The sequence below is a fragment of the Anopheles cruzii genome, chromosome 2 (genome assembly GCF_943734635.1).
Source record: "Anopheles cruzii chromosome 2, idAnoCruzAS_RS32_06, whole genome shotgun sequence".
NCBI lineage: Eukaryota > Metazoa > Arthropoda > Insecta > Diptera > Culicidae > Anopheles > Anopheles cruzii.
In genome coordinates this window covers 49,145,010-49,160,881 of record NC_069144.1, presented here as the reverse complement: position 1 = coordinate 49,160,881, position 15,872 = coordinate 49,145,010, and the positions used below count along the sequence as shown (strand labels likewise).

Here is a 15,872-nt window from a genome sequence, read left to right as displayed (position 1 = left end):
GGAGGACACAACGCGCCGATGGCGCGGCGATGATGCGCGCAGAGCTGGGTGAAGATGAAAATGTGAATAGCGTAAAAATATGGGGCATAAATATCAACAGAGTGTGCGAGAGAGAGAGAGAGCGAGGAGCGAAGGAGAAGAAACAGAACGAGAATGTAAAGCACGTGGAATATGTTTTCGTTTTGTGTGCGCGGCCACAGTGAGGGCTTTCCTTTTTTATTGGTTTCCATCCAGATTTTTTTTGTTCCCTCTCTACATATATTTGACTCATCTTACGTCTTTTTGCCCCTTCGCTTCCTCCTGTGCGTCGTTATTATTTTTTTTTGTTATCTTCCCCTATGTCTGTCCGTCGTTGTTGGATAGGTAAACCAGGGGTGTGGAGAAACGAATGTGTAAATATTGAGTATCAGGTTAACGGCTGTCAAGGTCGCGGCGCTGCCGCCGTGCACTTTTCATTGCCTGCGGTGTGTGTGTGTGTGCGTGTGTGGCAAGGAAGCAACAATAAGAGCAGCGGAACACAAACGGGGACCACCAGCTTGTTTTGTTACCCTGTGTGTAACACTTCCTTTAGCGGATTTTCCTGCACCTTTCTCCACGCCACCAGGTGGTCCTATCAGTGGTACCAGGGGGACATTTTTAAATTTAATTAGAAGCCACACTCTCGGTTCGTTTTAGGACTGTTTCATTCTCTAATATAAGAAATAAGTTGATTAGAAATAAGTTGCAAAATCCGGTGGTTCAAATAACTTCAATGTTGTGGTTTCGTTTTTTCTCCCCAGAGCCTACTACGGACTGCAGAACAGTTGAAAATCAAGGGCCTATGTGAGGTAGGCGAACCACAGTACGAGCAGGACTACTCGCCCGCGCTCAAGCGCTACAAACCGTATCGATCGCGTTCGCCCCCGGATAACCGGAACCATCACCACCAGCAACCTCCTCCCCCACCTCCACCGCCCGGATCGGGATCGTACGGTGGGCTCGGCGGTGGTGGCGGCGGCAGCAACAACAGCGGTGCTGGAGCATCTGCCGCTGGTGGTCGATCCGGCGGAGGATCGCACGGTAACGGTTCCACGTCGTCTTCGCAGGCGTCCTCCGGGTATAGTGAAAACGGCAAAAGTTGTGGTGGCAGCAAAGGGCGAAGCTATCACCACCACCATCTCCACCCGCCCCATCTTCATTCGCACCTGCTGCAGCAGCACGGTGGTGAAGCGGGTGGATCTACGCCTTCCCCGTCCGCGGCCGGAGCATCGAGCACGACCAGCAGTAGCCGCCTAAGGGGGGAGGACGATGGATCGCCGTCCGCTGTAGTAGTGGTAGAATCACACGACCTCACTACCACCAGCAGCCAGACGCGGAGTTCTGCGGCCAAGAATAAACACTACCTTCCTCACCTGCATCATCATCATCATCATCACCTGCCGCAGCATCATCATTCGCAGCACCAGCACTCGATTGCCAGCAAAATGGCCAGTCTAGGCATGGGCGTTGGAATAGTGAGTAAAATATCGCAAAACTTGCCTCTCGCCTACGTGCCGGCCGCTTCTTGTTGGTTGGTTGTGGCAACCGAAGAGAGAACCCCGGCTCACAGGAAACAGTTTGCCCTTCAGGAACGGGACTGTAGACTAAAATGTGCGTTTTCTTCTTTCATCCCCCCGAACAGAATGGTTCCGTTATGGGCGTACCGATGGGTTACTTGGATTTTGCACCGGAACCACCAGCACCCACGGCGACACCGGTGACAGAACATGTGGACATTAATTGTGCGCCTAGCCACGATACCCGTGATCTGTCCAGTAAGTGTTAGTAATCTTTTTTTATTTCTCTATTTTTTGTTTAATTTGACATAGTTTTTGTGTACTGTTTGCGTCGGGTTTGCGACGGACGGGTCTCTTATTTGGTGACTTCGAGAGCTGTGCATTGTTTGTTTAATTTTTCCGTTCTTTCATCAATCAATCGTTAAAAGTTGTACACCCAGAAGCCCATTTTGTTTTCACAAACTGGCCATCGTGTACCATAAGAGCCTCGCCGTCAGTTATGTCTGGTAGATTAACTGTAGACAATGACATGGGTTGCACGGGTCGTAGAAAGATAAACAAATGGACTCGGTAGGGTAGAGTAGACCGTGGTGCTGACCAACGATCCGTTTTCCTTGCGTGTGTCCCCCTCAGATTCTGTGCCAAACGATGGTGATTTACGAGTGAAATTCGAAACGTTACGTTCACTAGATCATCCCCCGAACGCAGTTCAACTGGACAATCAGGTCATCAGCCATCAGCAGCTGCACCACCAGCAGCAGCAGGCGCAACAACAGGCGCAACAGCAATTGTTGCATCAACAGCATTTACTGCAACAGCAGCAGCAGCAACAACAAGCGGCGGCAGCGGCAGCGGCGGCAGCAGCGGCGGCGGCGCATCGGCAAACACCGCAGCCTCCGGCGCAGCAGCCACAAAATGACCACCGACATTCGCCACCACACATGCAGCAACAGCAGCAACAGCAGCAGCACGTAATGTTGATGGATCCCCAGCAGCAACAGCACCATCCGACCACTCACAGCCCCGCCTCGAGTGTATCGTCCTCATCTTCCAGTCAACATCCGGAGAACTTGGTAACTGGTGGTGGCGCTGGTGGTGGCGGAGGGGCAGCTGGAGGGGCGACGGGCATCCCACCGAGCGCCGCCACCAGTAGCAATGGTAGCAATGGAGGCGAGGAGCTGCTGAAACCGAGACTGAACTTAAAACAGGAAATCATTAACGATGCCGAGCAGCAGCAACAGACGATGGAGGTCGAGCAAGATCAGTCATCGATGCACGGCAGCAGTGGCATGGTGGTGACACCGGAAATCTCCGGCATTATGAACCAAAGCCAGATGAGCGGTACGTCCCTTGCCCTTTTTGTTTGTTTGATTGTGTGAACTACCTACCTAACGTGTCTCTCACATCTTTTGCCAGATATGTATCAATCGGACGCAAGCGAGGATTCCAAGGCGGGCATTTTGGACGGGTCTTCGATCCAGTACACCAATCTCACCAGCCCGAACGAGGCGAAAACGCCAACCGGACCCAAGACGTGGACCGCCGAGGATATGGAGTCGGCGTTGGAAGCGTTGCGCACTCACAACATGAGCTTGACCAAGGTAGTAATGGTGGATGGATGGATGGTGGCGGCTTTTATGTGTAAAATGCGGTAATTGGGAACGCACTTGCCTTTTCACAGGCTTCCGCAACGTACGGCATTCCGTCGACCACACTCTGGCAGCGTGCCCATCGACTCGGTATCGATACGCCCAAGAAGGAGGGTCCGTCGAAGACGTGGAACGAAGATTCTCTTAACAACGCCCTGGAAGCACTGCGCACGGGGACGATCTCGGCCAACAAGGCCTCGAAAGCGTTCGGCATTCCGTCGTCCACACTCTACAAGATTGCGCGCCGCGAAGGCATACGGCTGGCGGCACCGTTCAACGCGGCGCCCACCACCTGGTCCGCGGAGGATCTAGACCGTGCCTTGGAAGCGATTCGCGCCGGACAGACGTCGGTGCAGAAGGCGAGCACCGAGTTTGGCATTCCGACCGGCACACTGTACGGGCGGTGCAAGCGCGAAGGGATCGAGCTTTCGCGTTCCAACCCCACGCCCTGGTCGGAGGACGCGATGATGGAAGCCTTAGAATCAGTCAAGTAAGTCCGTCGTTGGCAACGTTTTCAGCAGCGTAATATTCTAAAACACACCGTGTATCCGTCACACGCTCCTCCTCCACAGACAGGGACACATGTCGATCAATCAAGCCGCCATCCACTACAACCTGCCGTACAGCTCGCTGTACGGTCGGTTCAAGCGTGGCAAGTACGATACGCCGAGCTCGGGTGGTGGTGGCAGTGGCGGTGGCGGCGGTGGTGGCAGTTCGTCAAACGCTGCTGCTGCTGCTGCTGCTACCGGTGGCGGTGCCGGTGCCGGAGGAGGAAACAGCAACGTCGGTGGTAGTCCCCAGATGGAGTTTAAAATAGAACCACAGCATAATGATCATAGTCCAGAGAATACGGTAAATTACAGCTATTATTAAAATCAAAACCCCCAAAACCCTACTTCGAATGCCTCGCGCCCCCCGGGGAGTTGTAGTGACGTAGACACCACTTTACACCCAGGGCACAGGGAGGAAGATGTGTGACCGACCGAGTAGAGAGTGTAGGGCGTAGGAAACAGAACGAAAGAGAAGAATCAATGAGGGTAGAGAAGTAGACTCCATGGGCCAGTGTATATAACAGCATGCCGGCGCAGAGTAGATGAACACAGCTTTTGGCCGTGATTCAGTAAAAATCTATCTGAAATCCCATTCTCTATCACAATCAGATCGCTAGCACCCCACACACTAATCAGCCGTTCGAAAGATGCGACGCATTTGATGAACCGATCTAAAAGAAGAAAATAGTAAATTATGCCATGAACCTAGTAGTAAAGTCAATGTGTGAAGGAGGACGATAGGTACTTCGATAAAGTACTTCCCGGCGAGTGCCGGACCACATTTGATTGATCCTTTCTCTGCTCTTGTGTCATATTGAATCGCCTTTTGCCAGCTGCTGTTGGTGATGGTCTTCTCTTCACTGTTTGGGATTCATTTGTTTTTTTTGTATTCCTTTGTTGTAGAAATAGTTCGACTGGTTTAGCATATTTAAGTTTAAAGTATTTTTGCTAGATTTGTACAAATCGGTGAAGGGGTATTGATTATACAAGTATCTACCATGAGTTCAGTACTTTGTAAAGCTATCAATCATCGTAACAGAGCATTTTAAGTGAAGCTTTTTTTTGTAATGCTGCTGCCATTGGCCAATCAACCCACTTTGGTTGCCTATAATTGTATAAACCAATTAACTGCCACTTATTATCTGGTTTTTCTATTACGAGCGCATCAATCGTAGGGCAAATTGCTTTCTAGCTCTTGAAACACTTTGGCCATAAATTCTTTTATGCACATTAAATATACAGAGTGTTGTCAGTCAAGAGTGTACAGTGGACTAGTTCACAGTATTTGACTGGAGAGCAAAGAGCATTAAATCTGTTTTTAGACTGTTGTCATAACGTGATGCGTGCCATGGCTATGATGGCTCGCTACAGGATAACTTGGTTTGATGGTTTCGGTTGGAATGTGTTGCATTATGTCTGTTGCACTCGGGTGGTATGAAATGCACAAATGTCGCTTTGAGTTTCGAATGGTTGAGTTCAGGTAGTGGTAGATGTTTTCACCATAATGCTGCTGCATCGGAAATGTGTATACACTCTAGACCTTGCACAATAATGTACCCGTTAGTAATGTCCATCGTTGAACTTTGTGTCTTGTTAGCCGTTACGTACTACGTATCATATACTCATACATACTAGTTAGCATTAGTGTAAAATAAATCCAAACTGATCAGAAAGTGAATGATGAAACATCAATCCCATAAACCCCACCCGAATATTCCAGCAACATTACAATCCTGCACTGTCGGCATCATCGACGCCAACGAGCAATGCTCCAACGCAACAGCAGCAGCAGCAGCAGCAGCAGCAACAGCAGCAGCAGCAACAACAGCAGCAGCAGCAACAGCAGCAACAGCAGCAGCAGCAACAACAACAGCAGCAACAACAGCAGCAGCAGCAACTCTCCCACCATTTAGTCCAATCGGCGCCAACACCTGTTAGCGTTCACATTATCGATCCCGCACATCACCATCTTCCGCATCCACATCAGCAGATCCACCAACAGCAGCAACAGCAGCAGCAGGTGGTCGCTCAGCATCAGCAGCAGCACCACCACTTGCACCATCAGCCGCAGCTGATTCAGCATCACATCATTCCGCAGCAGCACCACATAATCTACCAACAGCCGCTGCAACCGATTCAACAGCAGCCCCAGTACCACCCGATGTACCACATCATCAAGCAGGAGAACGACAGAAGTTGAAAGCACCGGCGTCCGCGTCATCGCTACAGCCAGCACCACGATCACTATCATCAGCAGCAGCAACAACAGCATCACTACGATGACGGCACGATCGACGCAAGGACTGATCAATAGTAGTACCACAAGCATTAATACAGAAAAGTACGGAGAAGATTCGCCAGTACAGTACGCGGATTACATTGGTTCCCGGTGCTTCCGATAGTTTGATTATTCTGCTGCTCCCATCGAGATAGTATCACGTTCGACGTTCTTTTTTGGCAATACAGCACCCTTCATACGTATCTTCCAGACCTGATAAGTTTTGGCATGAACTCCGGTGCTCTGGTCCGAGCACTACATTAATCACAGGGCAAGTGCAGGCGGGAAAAGATGTCAGAAAAAGTGCGTCACGTCAAGAATGTTTTGTTACAGTTCACATCACAGCGCTAACTAAACCTGTCAGCGGGCAGTGTTCGATCAAAAATGTGCAAAGAAAAACGCAGCTAATTTAAAGGTCTCTCTATCTAGCGTGAGTCACAAACCCCCACACAAAGTGTTCGGATCGGACAAAAACTAACGTGTGTGTGTTGGACTTATAGTTAGTTATTTTTTAGTAAACCGTGCAACCTACTAAACATCTCCCCTCCGTTAATGGATGTGGATAAACAAAAGGTGTGTGATGCGTAGTCGAAATGGATTGACAGAAGCCAGAAGTCAGAAAAGAGGGGCTCTATGAGTAATGCTGATACAGGAACAGGACAGACGGCTAACACATATGAGTTAGACATTAGTAAAATAAAGCCCCTCCAAACCCGATGTGTGGCAGCGTGCCGCCGCGTACAGTAATAAAATCGAAACTGTGCGGCAGATTGTTGACCAATTGATGGCAGCCAACAGCGAAAGTACTGTAAAGTGTAAAGTTGAACAAATGCTTCCTCATCCCCGTGGCGTTGTCGCTAACGTAACGCTGGGTTTAGATTTCTGGCCGATTCGGGCTACGAACGTCGTTACAGTTGCCAAATCATGAACTCCCCGCGGTGGTACTACACAACTGCGCCTGGTTGTTGTGAAGTGTAGAGCGAGATAAATAATGCAGGAGATGCGAATAACCTAAAATGGAGAGGCCCACGTAAAGACATTGAAATGTGACTTATCGTTTGCTGATAGAGAGAAAGCATTTACCTTCCGTATTATAGGCTACAAATGGTTTAATTTTCATTTTCTTCGGATGCTCGTTTGTTGTTAAAAGTCTGAAGCAACCGTTTTTTTAAGCGCCCGTGCGCCAATTTAGTTGTGTGTTGTCAACAGCTCTCAACAGCGACGCACGCACACACACTTCTTTCGAAGCTTGTGGTAATACACTACAGTGACTATCCAAATATAATAAAAAATGACTGAACCATTGACATGATTACTTTTACACCGATTAGTTATGTTAAAAACATGTCAAAGAATAATCTCAACAGAGGTGTATGTCAGCCGTTGTTGCAGACAGTCCAATGCGTTCACTCTCAGCGCCTCATTGCCTGTGACTCTTTCACTTAGTGTGTGTACGGCGTAACGGTTGTTGCAGGGTTTTTGATATGGCGCATAATTGTAGTCTTTGAAAGAATTAATAGCAGTTGGATCTGTAGAATATTTCAAAGCAAAAGAAGCGCTATGCGTTAAAAGTTGGACGCAGAATTTATACAAAACTTATGTTCCCGATACTCTGGAAGTGATTATCGATTGACCACGTCTTGTTAGTGTTCTTATTTCTGTTTGCGCTACATAACACGCGGACCGGGCACGCCTAATAACAAACCCCGAGATGATGCTAAGGGAAGCAAACCTCAACGAAATGTGACAAAAACAACATTATTATCTCAGTAGTTATATTAAATTTGCTCTTACGGTTAAATTTATCATTACAAATACGTATTGAGTTATTATTATTAATCCTTCTCTTTTGATAGTTATTATTACTATTATTATCATTGCAATTATTGCTACAATTATCTTCCATCAAGAAACGAAAGCGAAACGAAATGCGCTTGCGGAGGAGTAGTAGAGAGTTCAGATTAATTGAGATTAGGATGTGGACGACGGGTGGGCGTTCAAAACGTTGCCACATCAATACTTCCAAATTGAAGCATAAACAAATGCGTGCGCGTGTATGGAGCGGCTACCACGGGTGCGGCATTACATCCAAACATGTATACAAGAACGAGTTATGGTGATATGAGTTTTAGTAGTCGGATGAGTCGAATGAATAAGATTTCAGAATGGCAAAAAACACCCTCCATTGATTGATTGTGTAGTGCAAGGTGTACTCCCTGCAGAAGAGGAGATACGATTTGGAAACATCACACAAAAAGTATTAAGAATCACGATTCGTGAGTGCGATCTGGTTTAGTAGAACCTCTCTTTTCGTTGTGGACAGGTAGTTGCTCTTTCAGAAACAATGAGAATAATGATGGGCAACCCACGAAGAATAACAGCCAATACGGAGATATTCAGGGACTCTACGGTGGACACACGTAATTAGGACCGAAAGCAGCAAATAATAATTTTTAATATATTTTTTAAAATTATATGAGTTTCGTTTTTTGTTATCTCGTTCGAGTATCACGAATTCAGCTATGTGTTAGCTTCTTCGCCTGATGGGTTGACTTGTTGTGTTGACTAGTTCTGTAATGCGCTACATCGAATTTCATTTTTGGCGTTTCTTATTATTTTATTGTTGCAGTCAATTTTATTACTGCTCTTACGTTTGTCGCTGTTTTTGTTGGTTTTCTATTCAATAGCTCAGTTCGATGTGGCTACGAGCTAGAAACGATGTTCAACAGCAGTAGTCTCGCATTCAGCATTTTATGTTTCGCACATAATCCATGCTCTTTGCTCTGGCGTAGTGTGGAGCTACCGAGAGAAAGAACCTAGCTGCATTTACTCGAGCTAATTGGGTTTCGATAGCGGTACGCTTGAATCCAGGCCTGTGGGGGAACTGAGAAAAAGATTGAATGAGTATCGTGCGAAAAACCATACAGGGAAATTGGAACGTTTAGTGGGAAACTTATGGTTATGCTGCTGACAAACAACGACACATTTTAAGATGTCCGTTGATCGACAGCAACTCCAAATCGATCGAAAGACGGGCACGGCCTAGTTGCGGCGGAGATGTGGCGGGCGGTTCGCTGCTTGGAAGGAAGCTTCAGAGCAAAGCACCGCGGATACGAAATGCGTTGTCCCATTGGGTTGCGTCGAAACGACATGGTGTAAATGGAAGAAAAATTCGTCCTCTAGGAAAAACAAAAACAGATTTGATAATCTTGTGGCCGTAGGTAAAAGCGTAGCATATGAGTGCATTGTATTATATGTAGCTTAAAATTAAAACTGACTATAAAGAATCGATAACGATGATTGGAAAACGTAGACAGACCGTTAAACGAAGAAATACGGCGACAGCGCAGACAGTAAACAGAAACATAATAGAGATTGTCCATAGTGTATGATGCCCACGCAAACAGTTCGGTTTTCTCTATGAAGAGAAGAAACACCTCGTGTGTGTTTTAATATGTCACGAACGCAAAACACACCACACCGTACATATTTTCTTACACACACAAACACATTTGTTATGGTTTATTGTTCTGTTGTCATATTGTTCATTGTCATACAAACGGGTTATGTTTTATCTTTAGCATGTGGCAGTAGAATTGTAGAAAGTAATCTACATTAAGCGATGCAATTCTTAGGGCTCCTTACGCATCATCTCTCTCGCAAACTGGGGAAGCAAAGTCGGACGATGTCGGACGAATAAAGTGTTAAAAAAAAATAATAAAATAGAGACTACCCTCCAGAAACAATAAAAGGATAGAACACGCGTAAGCTTTTTTTTAAAGCCACGATATGCTGTGTAGACCCAACAGACACAACGGAGCAGTTTTTGTTATTCATACCGCCGTCAGTAAGCATCGTAACTCGACTAGGGAAGGGATTAGCAGTAGCAAAGAATGAAACGATATATGGTGTCAATAGTGTTCTTCCTCTGAACGGAGCGTTCCGTTAGGTTGGCTAACCAAACTACGATTACAATTAAGTTCCTGTTTTGTGAATTCTGTCTTTGTCTTGTGTTATTCTTCTCTCCGTGTGAAACTCTCCAAACATAATAATTTCACATAGATAAGCGGAGCACTTGAATCCATCAGTGACAATATTTGATTTTGTTATGCTTGAAGTTTTCCTTGTGTTTCAGAATTCCCTTGGCTTTATTGTACTGTTTACGTAATAGATTTACACTGATTATGAACGTAATTCTTCCAGCTGTCTCCCCTTTGAATTGAACCTGTTGCGTATTGGAGCATTCTATGAGAGATAGTAACGCCGAATAGTTGAAGTTATATGCGTCACACAAGCTGCTGCAGTACAGTGCAAAACCGAATAAAGTAAATCATAACACAAATCCTAAAAGAACATTATGGCATACAACAAACTATTGCGCGTATGCCGTACGCGGGAGTTCCAATCAACAATACCTATTATCAAAATACATATAGCGACTAATTGTGTAATACCGGCAATAATGGTAAACTCGTTGATGCGTTGTGTAGTGGACATGGTTACTGCACTAGCTGAAAACAATACAGGTGTGTCGAAGGCGTTAGGCAAAAAATGCACCGAACGAAGCGAAACAAATCAAAGGATAAACATCCTAACACATACCTGGTCATGTGTGTGTGTGTGTTTGTCACAAATCAACAGGTGACATTATCAGTGCAAATGTGGGCGAATGCCGCGGCAGTATTTAGAGCCTCCATCATGCCACACACGTGTGTTAGAGAACAGAGTAGCGCCTCGGTGCGAAAATAATCAAATTAGACACAGATCAAAAGGGGAACCGTGCGTGCGAACGACGAAGGCACGCGACATTGCACTATTACGTAGTAGATCCTAAACAAAAGGCATCTTTATCCATCCCTCCCAGGACAGATTGCATTAGCGCCGCGCATCCACGTGAACCGAAGAAATAATGGCAGAAAAAAATACAACTGATATGTGTACAAACTGTAAAACAAGATTTAAGAAAGGAATATATACATGCAAAACCACTATATTATATATACAAGCATATATAATGGTATATATGTGGCGATAAAAACAGAAACAACATAAAAACGACGGATATTTTAAATGAAACGTGTTTGCGTTTTGATTTGTGTTACTCGCGTACGTGAGCATCCGAAACGATTCAACTGGAACAGTTCCTTACTAATAATGGCACTGCCAAATAACTGAAAAAGGCATTCAGTATTATCGAGGTACTAGCATAATTTGAGATGCGCTGAGTATTGCACTAATTAAGTAGTCTCCTCTCGATTGTCTCTACATTCTCAGTTTCCGATGGGCAGTCGCGAGAATGCAACATCCAGAGTGCAATTAGGAACAGCAGAAGGAAAGAGACAGATGGGAATAATGAAAAACTGGGAGAATGGGAGAGCCTGCGAACTCTCTCGCCAATCGCTCTCAATTGCAGCAGCGCTAGAAACATTCGATGTTTCGTCGATGTTTTTCTCACCATACGGTGAAACATCGAATGTTTCTAATGTAACGTCGATTTACTATTTCGACGACTACAACAATCCAACTTCAAGGGAATTTGGGTGATCATTTGAATAATTTGAATTGAACAATATGAGTATATCTTCTTTTGGAATCGCTCGTTTAAAATGTTGAAGTCGAGAAAAAGATGTTGAAGTTCATAATTCTGAAGTCAGAATGGTCAGAAATATAAGTTTTAATGGTGGCAATGGTATTATAAACATTTTCAACAAATAGGGGACAGCAAACTGACCTTATTTTGCAAAAGTATCTGAACGTGAGTAAGCGAGTCAAAAGCGAGTCCCCTAGTCAAATTTCTGATTTTTCGGGTTTCGGAATTTTTTCAGATTTTTTCAAAAATTGTTCGTCGTCTGTTCCGCTTTTTCTCCAAAACTACTGAACCAATGCGTGTGAAATTTTGCACAGCGTATTTTTGTGACCCCGGACAGTGAATACAGGACAGTTCGACCCTTTCACACCTTCTCGGAGGTGTGCTTCCATACGAACGTAGCACAAAATTCAGTATAATTGGGGTTGTTTTAGAACAAATCGAACCAAATTCTGCAGATGGGAGTTTTTGGGAAGAAGAAATATTGTGACTAATGTTTGAAACCCCTCTCCACTTTACAAAAGGGGGCTTTCATACAAAATCTGCATTAGTTTCGGCAAAACTCGGATAGTTTTCAAAGAAACGAGAAAAGAAGCTGATCGGATACGTTGCTGAGATCTTCTGGAACGAAGGAGCATCGGGATATATAAAAAAATCAAATGAAAATAAATACAATAAATCTACAAGTACAACTGTAAAGTTTAAGCTATCAATTTTGAGTACACGCATTAGACAGTGAACATGGTGTGGAATTCACTAATTTCGTGGCCCTGTTTCCATTTATTGCGCCGCTTGAGACATCTTTCAAATGAAATTTAAAACTTAAGCATCTGTGGTCGAATTCGTTGGCTGAGAAGGAAGGGCCGTTGAACCGATCTAGTCTAAATTTAGCCAATGTCCTAAGCGAATGGAATGGAATGCGTGTCTTGCATCAGTGTCAGACCGTAAACTGCACCCCAAACCCGGCCGAATGGCAAGAGCGCGAAAATATGGCAATGTTTGTTTGCGCTTTCCGCGATCCTAAACATGTGTCGTTTGCTGGTGCGCAACCGGGCTAATTCGTTCGCAGGTACTAAGACACGAACTAATGTGTCGTGAAATTTTTGCTACCTGATGTACCGGCAAGGTCCGCGATCACCAGCGAGATTTATTTATTTTATGGGCTCTTCGAAAACGTTGCCTATCGCGCCATCTGGTGTTCGTTTCCCAGAACCAGAATGCTCAATGGAGGCGCCTGGTTCCTCTCGTAAAGGGCAAAAATTCATCCCAAGCCTGCTCGGTGTTTACGCTGCCCCGGGTGGTGCACACATCAAGAGGCAGCGTTTTCCCGGCTTCGAAAGTGCCAGAAATCCGATGCTGCAGTTTTTGATGCCCGACAAACGGGTGCGCTGCAATTAACGGAGAAGCGATAAAGTTTTCGAACACCGCGGAACACACGGACCCGTGTGTTCCGCGTGTGGGCTGAAGTGCGACCATCTTGAAGCCATCATTTTCCAAGTGAAATTATCTCAAACGAGCGGGCGTAATATGAGAAACGGAAACCGCTCAACAATGGGGACCGCCGCACCGGTCGAGAGCGCCGCCATTTCACACCCAATTGCCGGCCGGAGGGGGGGGGGCGTAAAAACGCGCTTAGCTTCCGTTGGTGGCCGTGGCGTTGCAGGTTGATTATCAGGTTGCGGCACACACCACCCAAGCTGCCGGTCCATTGGCGAAGGTCCCGAAAACGTCGATAGGAAGAAGGAAATCTTCGCTCCTCATGACCACAAGACCTCGCCGTGGTTGGACGGATTTAGAACGGACGCATTCGTGGCGTATTGTTTACGCCGTCTCCGGCCAGCCGGCCGGCTACCGAAATGGCGAACCGAACGGGGTTTCGGACATTTTATGGGAACCAGCTTTGGCGCGTAATTTGATCGTCGAAACTACTTTAATTGAAGAGCGGGCGTGAAGTAATCCATTTGCTCGCTGCACGAGCTGTTTTAACCAATTTGTTTAGATTAGCATGCCCGCCTCGGGGCCGGTACACGGGCAATGGATGCTGTTAGAAACAACGGACTCTCCTGGCCGACACGACCCCGGGATGCGGGACGGCAGGCGACCGGCGTCCGGCGGGTGAGCGGATAATTAAATGGCGCTGTCGTTCCAGGGGACGGGAACATTACCACGGTCTAACCCTGAAGGGTGAACGGTGTGAAGGTAACTGCGATTTTTGCCGCAATAATTCAACTCCGTCTGTCGCGGCTGCGGCGGCGAGCATGGTGGTCATCCGGACGGAAAGGTGGCGAAAAACCGAGAGCAACATTTCACACGGCGACGACTCGCCGTGTCGTCGTTCCCCGGATGCCTTCCTTGACCTAGTCTGTGGGGCGGCAGCGAAAACAAACGACCGGGCGGCCGCTCGCGAACATGACCATTCCGCCGCAATCTGTTTTGGACCCCAGGAGTTTCGGCGCTCGGCGCTTATCTGGTCAATGCCGATCCCGGCCGGGATTATTCGATTATTTACACAAAGTGTTTACCTTGCTTTCAGCTGCTGGGTGCGCCCGAAATAAATTTCACCACAACCGCCGGCCGGCCGTCGAGTGATGTCATCGTGCGCGCACCCCGGAACCAGGAAAACGAAATTCCGATTTGTAATATTAAAAATGAAACACGTTACATTCCGAGCATCAGCGCCCGGAGAGCCGTACGAGCCGGTGGTTTGTGTTGCTGGTGCACCCCGTGGCCCATAATCGGTCCAATATTTTAAGGAGCAGGAGCCCGAAGTGCTCCCAGTCGAGCGCGCTAAAAAGTGCTCCACATTTCGTCCATTAATCCAGGCAGGTGGTTCACGTCCGGCTTCCCCGTCCGGTGGTGGTGTTTGGACTTTGTAAATCAGAAATTGAGAAAAACGGCAAAGGCACGCGCCCGGCTCCGGCTCCGGGTTCTGGGAACGAACTCGGCGAGTGAAAATGGCTTCCATGGCCCGTGCGGAATACCCTTTGCTTCGCACTGGGAATAAAGCGAAACTCCCACCACAATTTAAAGTTATAATAAAAAAGCGAGAAAACAAAAACACAAAACTCTGGTGTGCTCCAGTTGCTCAGCATAGTATACGCGCGCGGCGGTGCGATGTTTGGGGAGCATCATCGATGGCCTACTTTCTGTCTCGGCAGAGGAAAGGATAGGATGGTCTCCTTCGCCTTCGCCCGTTCTCCGCTCAGTTCGCTCCGTCTCCTTCTAACGCCTGCTCTCCCTCTCTCTCTCTCTCTCACGCACGCATACACACAAAGAGAGTGTTTTCCATCTTCTTTCTCAGGAACACATCTCAGTAGACACCACTTCAACCAACCGAAGCACTCACCACGAACCGCGCGTTGCTTTAGCCCGCCATTTTTCGTTTGTGTTTCCGTACTCCGTTTTTCCAGATTTCATCGCACCGCAGCACCTACACTTACCGTGAGTCCCGTCCCGCCGGGAAAGCCGGTTGGGAAATTTATCCGAAATATTCGATTTACGACAATCGAGCCGGGGGTCTGTTTATAGCCGCCGTGTGTTCTCAGTTGTGTCTACTAGCGTCCTTTCTCTCCCTCTCTCACAGCTTGTTGGAACCTCTTCTTTGTTTTGTATCTGGCGCAGAAAAAAAATGATGCACAAAATGCATCGGAACCGGGAGTGCGAGTGCACTCACTCGTGCTGCGAGCGACCCGTGACGTCATAGCTTTGAATCGCGCATTATCACTTTTTCGCGAGTTGTTAAGGACGCTTGTGAGGCGGTCCTCTTGACGAGCCTCCGTACACACACACACGAACACAGGAACTAGGCTAATCCTGCGGGAGAGCAGCCGGCGATTGCATTCGTGCAATCGGTGCACCTGATGCACCTGACGGCCGCCGGCCAAAGCTTCCTGCAGTTCTTTTTCTACCGAGAGTGTGCTCCACCAAGGAGCTGCTCGAACCCTTTCCGACGTGGCCACACGTCGGCCGGCGCTATCCTTCTCCGCCTTTCGACACCTTTCGGTTCTTTGTCCGAGGTGTTTTGTTTGTTTTTTCTTTCCTTCTCTGTTTGGCTTTTCTTTTCTACTACGGGGGGCGATTACCGACCGTCGGGGTGCCGCTTACACACTCGGTTACTACTCTCTCTTCCGTGGCCATCGCGCGCTCTCTCTCTCTCTGTCTCTCTCGTGTGCTCTCTCGGATTCTCGCGAGTCCTCGCGAGTCGCACTCACTCATCGTGGTGGCGCTGTGCCTTCTGCTGCCGAACGCGGTACTCGAGGCCCCGTCGTCGTT

The 15,872-nt window shown here is 47.3% G+C and overlaps 1 protein-coding gene across 1 annotated transcript in view; it reads left to right on the top strand.

The window, feature by feature from the left end:
• LOC128269076 (protein bric-a-brac 1-like) overlaps positions 1-11,066 on the top strand; it is a 56,199-nt gene extending 45,133 nt beyond the window's left edge. The window contains exons 3-9 of the mRNA XM_053006425.1: positions 780-1,493; positions 1,661-1,799; positions 2,169-2,876; positions 2,952-3,136; positions 3,217-3,674; positions 3,757-4,036; positions 5,456-11,066. Coding sequence (XP_052862385.1) covers positions 780-1,493; positions 1,661-1,799; positions 2,169-2,876; positions 2,952-3,136; positions 3,217-3,674; positions 3,757-4,036; positions 5,456-5,935 — 2,964 coding nt within the window. The 3' untranslated portion in view covers positions 5,936-11,066. The remainder of the gene's footprint in view (positions 1-779; positions 1,494-1,660; positions 1,800-2,168; positions 2,877-2,951; positions 3,137-3,216; positions 3,675-3,756; positions 4,037-5,455) is intronic.
• Positions 11,067-15,872: the final 4,806 nt, after the last annotated feature.